Source organism: Hetaerina americana, unplaced genomic scaffold, assembly GCF_022747635.1.
Source record: "Hetaerina americana unplaced genomic scaffold, ioHetAmer1.1.p SCAF_44, whole genome shotgun sequence".
Taxonomy (NCBI): domain Eukaryota; kingdom Metazoa; phylum Arthropoda; class Insecta; order Odonata; family Calopterygidae; genus Hetaerina; species Hetaerina americana.
This window is the reverse complement of record NW_027287030.1, coordinates 3235196-3250216: the sequence shown is the minus strand read 5'-3', so window position 1 is coordinate 3250216 and position 15021 is coordinate 3235196. Positions and strand designations below refer to the sequence as shown.

Here is a 15021-nt window from a genome sequence, read left to right as displayed (position 1 = left end):
GCGTCGTGTTGGAAATAATCCCTAGTACGCAACAATCGAGCCACGTGATACGATTAACGGCGGTTCGAGGCTTAGATTTGCCATGGAACCAGCAATGTTTTCCCCTCAGCCCGCTTTATATCACGCCGAAATTTACATGAAATCAATCTATTTCAATCAACTTCAAGCTTAAACTCCATCCCCGTCCCGGTAAACATAATTATGTCCGACAGCCCTGATCGAGGAAGCGGTGGAATGAAAAATATTGGAGTAGGGTTGGCTATGGGAGTTAAACTTGCAGGGAATAAACTTAAACGCTTCGCCAAGCGGGCCAAGTTTCGGAAAAGGTTTTCGCCTGGGAAAACGTCGCATCTAATTGGGATGTGAGTTATCTCGAAGAGTCTTTTTACACAAATTGAAGAAATTCACTCTCGACGACTTGAAAAGGCTTGGTACTTGTAAATGCTTTACGTGTAATGCTCTCATGTAATTCTAGCTTTTTTAATTCTGGTATATTATTCCAATGAGGGGAATAAAATTTCCGCAGAGTCTATCTTCTAGCTGGTTTGCGTGCGCGGTATTGTCTTCAATCGTCAAATTGTTGACAAATAGCTCAGCAGTTCTCTTTTGTTATAAACAATCACGCCTTCATGCTATGCTGGCTTCTAATTGGTTATTTTCATTGCACTCGTAGTAAAAATGGAGTCCGCTCTAAACTTTTTCTCACACAAATTTCCTTACATTTCTCATTCGATTTCCACATAACTTTGCATATGAAATTCATTCTTAGATTTAATGAGTGCGATCACCTAGTCTTCATGGCGTGGCTTCTGGAATAAATCCAGGTAACTTCTCTTTATTACAGAAATTATCAATTCGAGTGCCGTATTCAGGCCATGCAAGTGATTAAGCAGTGATTATGTGCGGGAATCCATCGAGCCCATTAGACATAAACAATGGCGTGCCCTAAATGCTCAAGGCGTTCATTGAACTGTGCAGAACTCAGTGAAGAACTTTTTTAAAAATTAATATTTCAAAAACCGTTTTACATCACCTGTTTTTATTATTTTTACAGTTGACAAAAATATTTACGGACTGCCCTCTTTGTGAATTTTAGTGCATCTTATATTTTTTCGCAATCTTCTTCGAATTAAGGTTTATAGGCCGTTTGTCGTAAAACATATTTTTTATCAATTGCTCTAATTAAATAACGGCTGGCCCTTATTTTAATCGTTTCGTGCGGTAATACACATACGAATGGCGAACCATAGTGTTTTCTTGATAAAATGTTAAAAACAAAATTTCTGAATCCATGGAATTCAGTCGTCCGTAATAAAATTATCCTGGTCTTCATGGAGGCGTAGGTTTAGCCCTGACGGTCTCGAGCCCTGTTGACCTTTGTACCGAAGCATCTAAAAATTCAAGCGTTTCCTTTTTCTAGTTATCTTTAGAAATTTCGTACAAAACCGAATGGAAACTAAATGCACTGATTAGCTAAGTTTACATCCCTCCCTACGTATCCTAAATGTGTGAAATTCTCATTTTTTAATGTGCTTGTTTTGGGGTAAATCTAACCTAATCTATAAAAAGTCAACGTTCTCGGGTCGATTGTTCAGTGGATTGGTATTAGATGAAGTTTATAAATAAATCAAAAGAACAACATAAATTTCCGCGAATAATCGGTGTAGCACGAGTTAAACACAGTATAACTCTGTATCTAAATTCACAGAGTGAGGTAAGAACAGAATAAAGACCCGGGACTGTTTGCTTTTCTGGGTAACATTGCTGGGAAACTGGTGGGTAAGACGGAAGTATACATAAACAGGACCATTTATTTAGATACGTGAATTTCACCCGCGATTGTTTTAAGTATAATGTGACCCTACCTCACTCATTTGACCAATATCCGGGTTGATTGTTTTTTTTGTTCTACTCAACTAATTAATTGGTAGGCCAAGAATCTCCTCCAAAGTTAAAAGTTAACGAGACTTACAAATATGGAATTCTGAGTTTTCTTACGTTAACATATTTCGTGTTTTAACTTTCAAAGTAATATGTTACACAAATGGTAGATTTATATTAAACAACGGTCAATGCTGGGGAAAGTTCATTGATCATTGCTCGTTGGCGTTAGGCCTCGTTTTAACGGAAGTGGTATTAGGGCATATCGTTAGAAAAGAATCTATGAAAGACCGCAGAAAACTAACCTAACTGGAATATGTTGTGGAGATGATAGATTGTGGCGAAGTCAACCGTTAACTTTCTATATCAACTTGTCGAAGAGTACGGACATACGTGGTACCATAAGGTTCTAAGTTAACCCAATATTTATTCCTGGACTGGAGGTAGACGTAAAGGTTAGTTTGAGCTGATTATGCTAATTATTTAGCTTAAATACGCATACACTGTTCATAAGTACAAAACTTAGATATATCAACGCACAATTATCAGAGTTTATAGAGTTCCTGCTAGGGTGAGAAGAGTTTTTGACGCTTAATATGGCGTGTTTAGCGTTATAGAACAGCGTGTAATCATGCATTTTCTTCACTTGAGTGGTCAAACTCCCATCGAATTCATCGTCGATTGAAATGGGGCATGCCGGCAATGGTGTTACGGATGTGTGCATAGTATGTGAGGTCTTTGATGTTATAGTTCCAAGAAGGGCAAAGATCTGGAGATTGTTCTTCTCCGGTAGTCAGTGGTGAAAAAGTGCGAGATGTGACAATGAGGGACATATTTCGACTCTAAACGTAAGGATCTAATTTTTATCTCATCTTCCTAATATAATTTGAATCTAATTTTCCGATTCGATTATCGAGGCATTATTTTTCAATTAGACGTTGAGTAATTAACGCTTGGCAACGGCGTACGCGCGGGAGGGAGACACAGAGAGAGAGAGAGAGAGAAAGAGAGGAAGTTTTGAGTGGAGGAGACGCCGGCGCAGAAAATCTCACGGATAGGTGTTAAGGCCATTTTACGCGACGCCTCTTCCGGTGTCGAACACATGATATATACCATAAAAAACCATTAATATCGTTAAAAACAGAGTTTCCAACCCGATAAATAAGTTGATTTACATTTCCAGTGTTGGAAACAGAAATTAAGAACGATCCATATTTGCTATCCGTCTATTAAATCTAACTGCCAGTCAGAGGCAAGCATAGGACTGCCGATTGTTGCGTCAGAATCAAAATGGCGTTGGATGAGACATAACAAAATCGTTAAGCCATGCGCGACAACTCAAATGTCGAAAGGCGAGTTGCATCATGTTAAAAGAGTTTATCCGTGGCTTTAGCCCAAAGTTCGCATCGAATATTGACAATTCTGATATCAGTAACTTGAAGAGTGAATAGCGCAGAACGGCCTTCAGGCGGGCAATGCGACCACTCTTAGAAGGAGTCGGAGAAGGAGGGCGACGACCTGCAGTGGGCGCGAAGGTGACATAAGGGTCGACGAACAACAAAGATGCCGCCGTACCTGTTGATCCGCTCGCTAGTCTCGCGAATCGTCGAAAATAATTCTTCGACAAAAGCTTCGCGCGATTAGCTAAACATTCGGAAGTTCTGAGGCTCGTGCGTGAAAAGCCACGTGCTGTACTTTTCCATACGAATGGGGAGGTATGTACTTGCGAGAATGCAACGGGATTTTCGAAAGAATTCAAAATCAATAAAAGTATCGGTCTGACAATAGCGAAGGGAAAGCATCGATATACTGGTATTTTCGAGTTTTATATATCCCTCTAAGGCTCGTTCGCGGTATATATATATACATATATATATATATATATATATATATATATATATATATATATGTATATATGTATATATATATATATATATATATATATATATATATATTGGACTTATTTTCTCTCTCACCTGGCGTCATAGTCCAGGTTATCTCAGGTGCGTTCTTCTCTAACCCAATGAAACCCTACCTCCAAGGCCGATCCGAGTAAAAGATCCCGTTCGTCCATGTAATTTGTACCATTTCGATTTCCGTTGGAATTCATTTTTCTCCACCGGAAAACCGCTTCCGTAACGCTACGATTTTCCCACTCTATCGTTATCTCCCACTAAAACCTAGTGGTCCACATTTTCCATCCAATAAATTTTCTCCCGTTGGCTACAGAATCGTCCGGATCTGCGTACTTTTTCAATAATATTGTACCGCCTTTACCGTCTTTATTCGATAATATTTTTGGAGAGGTTTTTTTCGGCTCATTTTTAGAGTACTTTGAAAGATGTTTACACTCACATTTCTAGTAATCATTCTAGTTAATTTTTTGTGATATCCTCTAAATAAGGGAATATTGATTTTATTTATCATCTGCAAGTTATCAAGAAATGTGAGCCAATTGATTTCCATCCATTCGCGTTTCGACCTCCGTTACCAATGGCTATCATTTCTCAGTAAACGTATTATGGTCATTTAGAGTTTTACTTTCGCTGCAGGGCTAAGAATGAAAGAAATTAGTAGAAAGAAAATAAGTATCCTTTAGCAAGATAGAATTACATCGATGACTCTACGATTTTCACTTCATCTCTCTGTAAAACCGAGTTTTCCACGAGTGCTCTCAATTAACTGCTATATATTCTCTTTTTTATACAATTTGGACGTTTTTATAAAATTCACAAGATTCCTTACTGTCTTACTTGTCTACCAAATTGGAATGCATTAGAAATCACACTTCAAATTAATTGAAAAAACTAAAATTCCCACTTGAATGGAATACCTCCACCCAAAATTATAAAGTTGGCGCTTAGCATAGCGCCGCTGGAGCTAACAGCGGCGAGGGTGATAAAGTTTTCTCCTTGGAGATGAGCACAGCACCCCCCGCTACGAAATGAGGCGACGCGGTGGACGGTGGGAAGCCAAATCCCTTTATCACTTGGGAATAGGCCGGAGGGTGCGGGAAGCACTCGTGTAGGGAGTGAGGGGGATGGGCGGAGATGGAGCAATATGTGTACGTGTGAGCTAGTGAGGGAGTTTATGGGTTGCTCGGGGGAGACAGCGCAGAGGGTGAATTGGGGATGGTGGCCGGAGGGTGGGCAATGGATGGGAGCGGAGAGGGTGTTGGCGTGTGCCGGAGTGTACCACGTTGGGGGCGGAAGGGGGAGGGAGGGCGGAAGGTGAACTTATTTTGGGGCTGGGCCCCATCGGCCCATAGCATTGGGGCTGTTGGTCGATCTCTCAAGGGATTCCAGCCGGCAGATTGCAGGGGTGTTGTGCTATTTGGAAAGGGGAAAGGCTGCCTGCTCTTGACCCTGGCAGAGAAGAACAGGGGACGTGGTTTCGACGAGCCCCAGCGACGGCTTTTTGGAAATGCGCGCACGTAGCGCTCATTTTTTTTCGGGGGAGGATCTGAAGCTTCCACCGTACCGTACGGCGCCAAGGGGAAGTTTTCTCCGAGAACACGCTTAAATCTGAGAATTCGGCGGATTTTAATGTCGTGATTTCTCACTTTGAATATTTTTTATCGTTTCCAATTTTGTAAAGGAATTTAACGGATATGTTTTCTTTCGAATTTCTATAGTCAATGAAAAAAGTATCCTAGACAATATTTCCATACCTAACGCGTTGATTTTCACGGTGAAACATTTTTATCGTATTCTAACTTTTTATGGAGTTTGACGGAGCTATTTTTTCCCTCGATCACCAGAAAATCCTCGAGTTAATAAAAATATCGTTCAAGGTACTCTAATATTTTCGAAAGCGGGAAAGACGGCAACCATACATGTCAATCGAACATCATGTACAACAAGATGGCCATCATCTTTTCGACTCATGCATCGATATTTTTTGTGTGCCCGTGTGTGTATATATTTGTACACACACACACACACACACACACACACACACACACACACACATATATATATATATATATATATATATATATATATATATATATATGTATGTATACACATAAATACACAAACACATACTAATATATTTATGTAATTTCCAGAAATTGTGATACTTTGCCGGCCATATTTCCGTTAAATTTGGGAATAATAATGAATCCATACCTCTTGTCTCTCAGTATACACAAATTTTTGGTATTAATAAGTGTCTTGTGTGAATATAATTACGCTTCTATCAGTTTTGGCTCTCATGAAAGTGGAATTTGATTCTTCTTCCTGTATGAGGTTTGTAACTTAATTATTGTATTGACACACGTAATTTGGTGAACCGGTCTGGGAGGAAGATACCTGTAGCGCGAAGTTGGCGTGTTCTCATTATTTTCTCTATTTTATTTACAAATACTCAACCCTAATCCAAATACGCTTTGTTTCACTGATAGACCTTTTTACTCATATATTTTGAGATTATTTTTCGTCTACGACCATTTATTACAACGTCTACAAGTGGTTAAGCCTTCATACACTTTTGAATCACTGACATAGTGATGGATGATCGATTTTCCTATTTCCCTTAGCATCCCTAGTGTAGTTTAGACCACAGAGATCTTAAGATTGCTAGGAATTTTACGATTCCATTCGTAGGTAGTTAAGTTGCGAAATATATTGAAAGGTTCGCTGTTCTGTACGCCAGGAAAAAAACGCATCCATTGATTGGAAGTCGAACATGTTTATATTACCTAACTTCTTAGATAAGAATTAACTAAGGATGTTTTTTCAATTACATTTTTTTAACCTTGTTTCTAACATATAATTCCAGTGAAAAATTTAACAAATATTTAGGAAAGCGTTATAACTAGTAATGAGCTTACCAAAAGGAAAATTAGCTTATTGGAGGCAGAGAATTCCTTTCGATTTATGCGTTACTTTTAGAATGGCTTAAGCCTCACTATAATAACAAGTTTAATATGGAGAATAATTAATTCTCTCGTCCAGATTCCAACTGTTCATTTCCGATGGCTTTAAAAGGAATATTTCAATTTGCAGATTGCACTGCTTTAACGCTCTCAGGCGGCCGATTTATAATTCCAAGGCTAAGGAGGATCGGAGGTCACAAGGGCAAAGTTGGAAAGGGAAGCGGTCAGCGGCGGTCGAGGGACACTTTAAGGAGTCTGGCCTGAGGGACGACGGGGGCGATTGAAAGAGCAAACATGGCAGTCGCCAGATGCGCACGATTTCACAAGGTGGATCATTTGAATAAAAGACTAAAAATAGATGAATCTTGACAATAAATGGCCAGTGGTCTTATACATTAAATCCGATTATAGGAAGGTAAAATCATTATATGTCGAGGCGATTTTGAAATCAAACAATCATTTTTGAGGTTCAACAATTACGAGACTTTGACGTCACACCCTCGTCGCATCCTGGTGGTTGTGATCGAAAACTATTATTTTTCAAGACTGGAGTGGTTAGTCGAGTCGACGATGGACGATTTAGACTCGTTCCTAGAGAAGGGAAAGTGTGAGGATTTGTCAGAGCCATTCGCATTGGAGTCAGTAAGGTTGGAACCAGGAGATATAAATATGTCCTCAATGGGAATTTCTATCATCGAGATCAAATCACCAAGGAAAACTTGACTGACTGAAAGGCTTAATATTGAAAGGTATTCTAATTTAACCCGTTTCCGCCAAGGAGCTATCAGTTGAGAGGGCGTCATTCCGGTTATTTTCGAAGTCCAGTATCAGTGGTGTAAGACGGTGGAATTTTAATGTTATCACCAAGGTCAGCGTTAGTATTTCTTCCTACTGTGCCATCCGGATGTTATGTATATCAATATGAATGATCGAAAAGAGCTCAATACTTACGGATAAACAATGTTTCCGTACGGTAAGTGGTAGAGGGGAAAATTTGAAGGAAGCAGAAAAAGTGGTTGGAAGAAAATTATCAGAATGACACTAGCAGTGACACTTGACACTGTGAGTGATTGGGCACACAGAATTCTGTGCAGCACGCCACCCATTTTAGACGGAGGAACTGACAAATTAGATTAACACCGTTGCAATGATATTCATGGATAGAGTTACCAGACCTCAGATTTTTCACGGTCTAGGCCTCACGGGTTTCGCCTCTTTTACCAGTGTTCAGGAGTGCCCGGACGGTATTTTAACCATCCATAATTGAAAAAGTATTTCGTTTCTTTTTTGTTTATCTACGGGTACTTCGACGTTTAACGCGGGTCTAAAATTAATACAAACATATCCACACTTTTATGTGCATATGTGTGTCAATAAATAAATATATATATATATAACTTTTTTTTGAAAGTCTCACGGACGTGAATAATGATGTATAAAATTTAGCACTAGTGGGCACAGACAAAAACACAGAAACACACAAAAAAGAAAAGAAACTCACAAGGTTTTGAATTTTCGGTGGCCACAGCCACCTTCCTCAAGGAAGAGAGGGATAGAACGAAAGAATTTGAGTTCTATCCCTCTCATCCTTGAGGAAGGTGGCTGTGGACACCGAAAATTCAAAACCTTGTGAGTTTCTTTTCTTTTTTGTGTTTCTGTGTTTTTGTCTGTGCGCACTAGTGCTAAATTTTATACATATTATATATATATATATATATATATATATATATATATATATATACACACACGTGTGTGTGTGTGTGTGTATGTATGTGTGTGTGTATTTATTTATTTGGGAATGTGCAGAGTATATATGCACATTTATATTTTTTGAATGAATAACCTAATTTGTAATTATTGCCTAGTTACCAAACCTTCTCTTGTACATAAAAAGTGCATATATTTATCTTAATTTTCATTATATTTCACCTTCATTGATCTCAAAGTATCTGGTAACTCTACCCAGCGATATCGTGTGTACGTAACGCAGTGTGTGTTGCGAGGGCACGGAATGGGCCCATGAAGTTCGCCGAGTTATATTGCTTCTTTCCCATTCGCAGTTTGAATGAGAGAGTGGGGTTGTCTGAAGACAGCTGCGCTCGCCCATCCTCGCCTCTTGGGGAGACGTAAATAGGATTCTTCAGCTGAAGGGACACGTGAGCTACCGTCGGATGAGAGAGAGAGAGAGAATAGAAGAGGGAGAATCAATCTCTGGCAATTTAGAGGGAGACAGTGGAATCTCCGAGACAACGATCCTCAAAAGGCGAATACAAAAGCCAACTGCGGATTGCATAATGAGAGAAGCATCTTCGAAGAAAGCACGTTACTAGCGTTTCCTCCCTGGCACGAAACGAATCCAAGAAGATGCTCTAACGACTCTGGAAAGAATGTCTGTCTTCCTTCCTCTGGGCAGCGAGAGACAACCATGGGCTTTAAATATTTCTCGCCTTTAGAATATTCTTTGAATATTATTTTAATTTACTCTGAATGGCTAAAAAAAAATATTTTCCACGGTTTATTTCTTTGTCACGCATGGTTGCCTGTTTTCGACGATTGGTTTCAGAAGTGGGAAAAAATACTTTCGGTCTTCAATAAGACAATCGATCCACTGTGCTGTTTTAATCCTTCAAAAAAAATTCCTGCCCAAGCTTACTTCCCCAATGACCTGATTTGACAGATCATTCCATTCAGTCCATCTCACACTAAACCTCGCAGTTGAGAAGCACCGTTAGGATTTTATTTCTGGGAGCTCAAACGACGTTTGCAATCGTCGAGGTTAAATTCAAATCCGACCCAAGAGAAAAAACTCTGTGCATGTATATTAAAAGATTGCTTTTGCTTACTAAGTTAACAAAAATAAGTCTATCTTCTTTTTGTGAAGGCCGAACTTAGAGTATTTGATTGGTCCGATGATAAAGGAATTACAGCCGTGCAAAGTGCAAACAAAATTCAGTTGTCACTCCTATAAAACTGCCTCGGCAAAGTTAGAGGCGAATCATTTTTATATCTCGACTCGTGTGTTTTAGACTTTAAGTAAGAATATGGTGCACTTGTTTTCAAGTTTTACAGCGCAGAGACTGATGATGAGAGACTGAGAGGTCAATCACTTATGTAATTTATTCATTTAATAATTTCCCTGATCCGAAACAAGGGCCAGAAACAATTTTTACCAAGTACATAATAAAGCCATGTGTCAAACATCTCTCACATAACTTGAAATATCTACGAAGAGTTTCATTTCCAGTTAGTGTACTTTTATTGAATGACAATATGTTTTAACTTCAAACAAGAATTTTAAAATTTAATTTTTAACTGTGTTCTAGAGAATAACTAAGGGATTATGGTTTCATACATCTCTATTAATCTCAATTCCCTATGTTAGGGTATCAAGCGGGACGATCAAAACCGTTGCAATGAATTAGTAGGAGTAGCAGGCTTGCAATTTTTCTCTCAGAAACGTATTTTAGGAAATGGCACTCAATGCTGCACAAAAAAATACAACAAGAACACTAAATGGAGAAACACAAGCTTGTGAAATGTCGTCACAAAATTGAGCTTAAATTTTTTTTGTCCATCATTCAATTTAAGCACCCTTAATAACAAATATAGTAATTGTTACATTTAGCTAATTGAAGTTGTAGTTAATTAAAATATGCAGTAATCAAAAGTACAATTACATCACGGAAGTGTCGTTCATAAACCGGTAAAGCAGGGGGATTAATCGTCCTGATTCGAATGAGACTGGTGCTCAAAGGATCCCACTAATGTGATGAATGAGCAGCATTAAGATAGCGAAGGTGAACAACCGCAAAGGAGGGCGTATTTTATGATTTTTAGAGCTGAAATTTTATATTTTATTTTTCTCGTTTTTGGGAGGTCTGTTCGACCTGCTGACTCGGCTCATGTTTTCCAGCGACCGTGTTATAGGAACGCATACCGGGTAAAAAAGAGTTACAGGGGCGAAGCTATGGTTGGGTGGAACCTGTGCCCAGTTACCATAGGAATGTCTCGCGGGGGATTACATCGCAGCGCGCAAGAGAGGGCTCATTGGAAGACAATGAATGTGCGAGAACCGTTTAAGAATAGTTTTGTCAGAGAGGAAGAAGACGAGAGTGGCGCGGGAGGGTAAGGGAACGATAGAGGGCGCCTATTTATACTCAAAGGGGAAGAGTACATCTCTTTTTCTTGATTTTTTAAAACTAGGGTCTCTTTCTTTGTTAGCTTTTTAGCGTGAGGTAAAACAATAATCCTGACGAAGTATATACAGATATTATAAACATTGGGTTTTTCGCGGAATTCCAGAACATCAATGCAGACCTGACTCTTGTCCTAGGTGATAACGCTAAGGATATCCACCGCACCCTGAATTATTTTCATAAAATTGCTATTATTCAACGAATATGATTTGTATAACATGCAACAAAATCTTGCATTTTAAATAAAGTTGTTCAGTGTATGTTTTAACAATAGGTCGTGAAAATAACAATACCACCTTTTATTTATCGTTTTTTCTATCTATAAATGACATAAGGTCACGTTTATATGATCCAAACGTGACTGTGGCCTCACCCACCCAATTTCAATCACATCTACTAATACGGTGCATGACGTTTAGGGGAAACCTAAATTAAAATGGAAAATTATAATATATTAATGAATATTATTCAGTTAAAAAAACAGTACTCTACCAGTAAAGGTAGGCTTTCGATGGACCATGGTTCAAAGCACGGTCAAGTTTTTTTGCCAAACACAGCCCTAAGCACCTCATCAACCTGCAATAAACGCAACCTATACTAAAATAAACCAATATTCAACTCCACCGGTATTCTACCTTCAGTCATTCCGTCTGACAAGCCAAATCTTTATACCCCTATATATTAATCTACCCAATTGGTCTGTCATAGAATTCGAATACGATTATAATGATAAAATTAACCACAAAATGTCAACTTGGCATAAAGATGGGTAAGGCACAGAATTATAATATATTTAAAATTTTTTTTTTTTGTTATCTTAGCAAAATGGGCGTTCGCGATGATGGCACTCGTTCGCTTAAAAATAAGCACCAAAAAAATGTCAATCACTTGGAAAAGCTTCGCGAGAGAAATATTTGGTTGGCGGATTACGAGCAGAATGTTCACTATACAGTCAAAATTCACAAGTCGAGGACTGTTTAAAGGTCATCGTTCCGCCTGATATGTCGGCCTTTCCGTCCATAATAATTCACGTATGCGACACGGTTGCGAATCAGCACCGACTGTACTCGATTTCTTTTTTTCCCTTCAGTCTTTTCCACTCGCGAATCGCGAATGGCCGGAGGGGAGAGGGGTTAGGCCGGGGGGGGAAGGGGGGGGCGTCGGGTGTGAGAGGGAGGGGTAGGTGGGGAGGTAGAGTGAGCGGGCAGGCCGCCACACAGAAACAACGCGCGCTGCACACCAAAGGGGGCAAGGGAGGGGAAAGTGGGGTTGAATCCTTTGCTGGGGCGGGTGACCGAAAAGGGGTTTCGGGCGCCCAGGGGTGAAAGCGAGGTTGTGGGGGCGGGAGAGGTTTCTTCTCCGAGGGTAGGGGAGAGATTCATCTGGTGGGTTGGAATGGTCCATGAGGAGGGGAAGATGATGAGACGGGGGCGGGAGAGAGAGAGAGAGAGGGCGTTGGGGCGCGGAGGGCAAAGCGGCGTGGTGGAGAAGGAGGGGCTGGAAACATAGAGCGGTAACAAGGATGATGCGACCAGGAGGACAGAGAAAGGGAGAGAGAGATGGAGAGATGAGGATATATTTTCCCGCAAGGTGAGAAGGAATTTGGAAAAAAATGTGGATGAAAAATTATCGGAAAAAGTCAGCTTTTTTATTTGGAGATGATAAAAAATATAGATAGGGAAAAAACGAAGAGCAAATTTCCAGGCGCAATGAAATAAAAAAAGAACGAAGATATGATATATATATACTATATATATATATATATATATATATATATATATATATATATATATATATATATGAGAGAAAAAAGAGAGTAATAAAAAATTCTATCGTTACGGAATGGAGAAGTGATACCCTACCTTCGTATACATCATACGAACCCTTTCTAAAATAGGACTGCAGGCAACCCATGCTGGCCGGTGCTGTGTGTTCTGGGGTCTCCTTTAAAACGACGTCCGAGGGCGAAGATTTCGATGGGGTTGTTTTTTTTCTCGGGAAGTGACCAAAATGGAGAAGTGGGGAGTAGGCAAAGGGCGTTAAAGGGATAGGAAAGGATGCACTTTTCAGGGAGGAGAAGATTTGTGTGTGTATGGGTGTTTGGGGAATGGGGGTTGAAAACCTATCTAATCCTTCGATTCCCCGAGAAGTCACTCCTCGGTGGTCGTGTTTCGTGACCCCTTCGGGATACTCCTCGTCGTCGACCCTAACTCTCTCGTCGAACCAAACACCACACTCAAAAAACACAGGGCACCACCACTCAACGAGGAGGGATAACACTTGAGGGGCGGTTTTCGCACTTTCCCGAAAATAAAAGAACACTTTATCCGATCCGCACCGCGCCCGAGAGGGGAGTGTGTCAGTCGAGACGGCCCAACAACCGCTCACGATCACTCTGAGGGATCTCCTCACTCTCACGTGGACCTCTTCCCCCCCCACTCGTGGGGGATTTTCTCGCGCAAAGGACGATGGGTAAGCGAGACAGAAGAAGAACGCCGGGCGGTGACCCGGGAGACGCCTCGGGCGTGCCGACGGAAGAGCGTCGTTCGCGTATGCCTTCTCCTAGTCGATCGTTTTCCCTCTCTCTCTCTCGCTCTCTTGTGATATCCTTCCCGAACCGAGGGCTCGCGGGGTCAACTCCGCTGTCAAACGGGGTCGCTCGTCAGTGCAAGCGACGGAGCCACGACGAGTAGTCCTCCCAGCTCTTTAAGACGCTCTCTTTGAGTGCCACAAGCACTCGTTCTCCCGTCAGAGTGCGAGGAGTGGGGGAGGGAGAGAAGGGAGGTGGAGCGATGAGGAGGGGAGGAGTGGGTGAGTGAGGGGGGGAAATGAGTGAGCGGGTCGACGTTACGAAATGGTCTCCGCGCTATCTTTCGGGTTTGACCCTGAGTCACGACGTTTTTGGGGTGTTTTCCACTATTCTCAAAAGTCTTAAAATGAAGTTCAAAAAAAGTGTGTTAAAATTGTAATTTTTTTTTGCGATCCTTAAAGGTTTGATCCAATGGAGAGACTCAAATCTCTCTTTTAAGGGTTTTGAAGGATGCTCTAATCCTTCGTTTCTCGAGTTAGGTTGAGAGAATGGTCGTGCTTTAAAGCCTGCGTTTCCGGAGTAGTGGGCAGGCCTGGGTAATCCTTGGTAGAGAGCGCACTGGATTCATAAGAGGTCAGTCCTTCCTTCTCGAGTCGAGGGGGACGATGACTTTTGGTCTTTAATGGTCTCTCCGATGGGGAAGAAATGTCACCGGCGTAGGGAAAATCGCCGGTGGGCACAGCTTCGGTAAACTTCGGTGCTTGAAGATGATGTAAGTTTCTTCGATGGCGTGAAAGCACCACTCCTTAACCGTTCCCAAAATTCCGAGTCACTCACTTAGCACCGGAATGATTTCGAAAGTGTGGAGTTTGAACAAGGATGTCGGTGTGCAAAGTTTGGAAATGAGTTCACGACTTTAAAATAAAAAGAAATAATCACTAGTGATGCTTTGAACTTCTCTCACTCCCTTTCCCAAGAGGGCGAGTCTATTACGAGGCGAGAGAGAGGGTTTGCAAGCCCAATCCTCCGGACCGTGCCTCTTACTTCCTCCTCCTTCCTATGGATGCGTGGGTTAATCTACAGCCCACACAACAAAACCCTTTCTGGACTTCGTGAAGGAAAAGGAAAGGGAAAGGGTAGGGTGTCCACCCCCACTGCCAAGTATGTCCCACACACCACAGGTATCAAAACCCCTCTGGCACTCCCAAAACCAGAGGAGCACCAAATGAAACTTCCCTCCCTCAAATATCACGGCACCGCGCACCAGAAAAACACGATCACACGGACGCGTAGGGAAGGATTCAGAACCGTATTTTTGCGGAAAGGAGAGATGTAGGAAGTGGAGGAGAAAAAAAACAATTTTTTTCTCTCAAAGGATCAACCAACAACAAGAGAAGGACACGAAAAAAGTTCGGGAAACGCACACAGACACACACACGCGAACATATAAGCACAGGAACACACACGCGATGGTAATGGGGGGAAGGGTGAGATACTGCACGATCCCAGGGGCGAGGAGCACTCAGATTCGATAT

General features: G+C 41.1%; 1 protein-coding gene across 1 annotated transcript in view; it reads right to left on the bottom strand.

The window, feature by feature from the left end:
* The window catches only part of LOC139692897 (enolase-phosphatase E1-like), a 266173-nt gene extending 252248 nt beyond the window's left edge, over positions 1–13925 (bottom strand). The window contains exon 1 of the mRNA XM_071591214.1: positions 12819–13925. Coding sequence (XP_071447315.1) covers positions 12819–12870 — 52 coding nt within the window. The 5' untranslated portion in view covers positions 12871–13925. The remainder of the gene's footprint in view (positions 1–12818) is intronic.
* Between the last annotated feature and the right edge of the window lie 1096 nt (positions 13926–15021).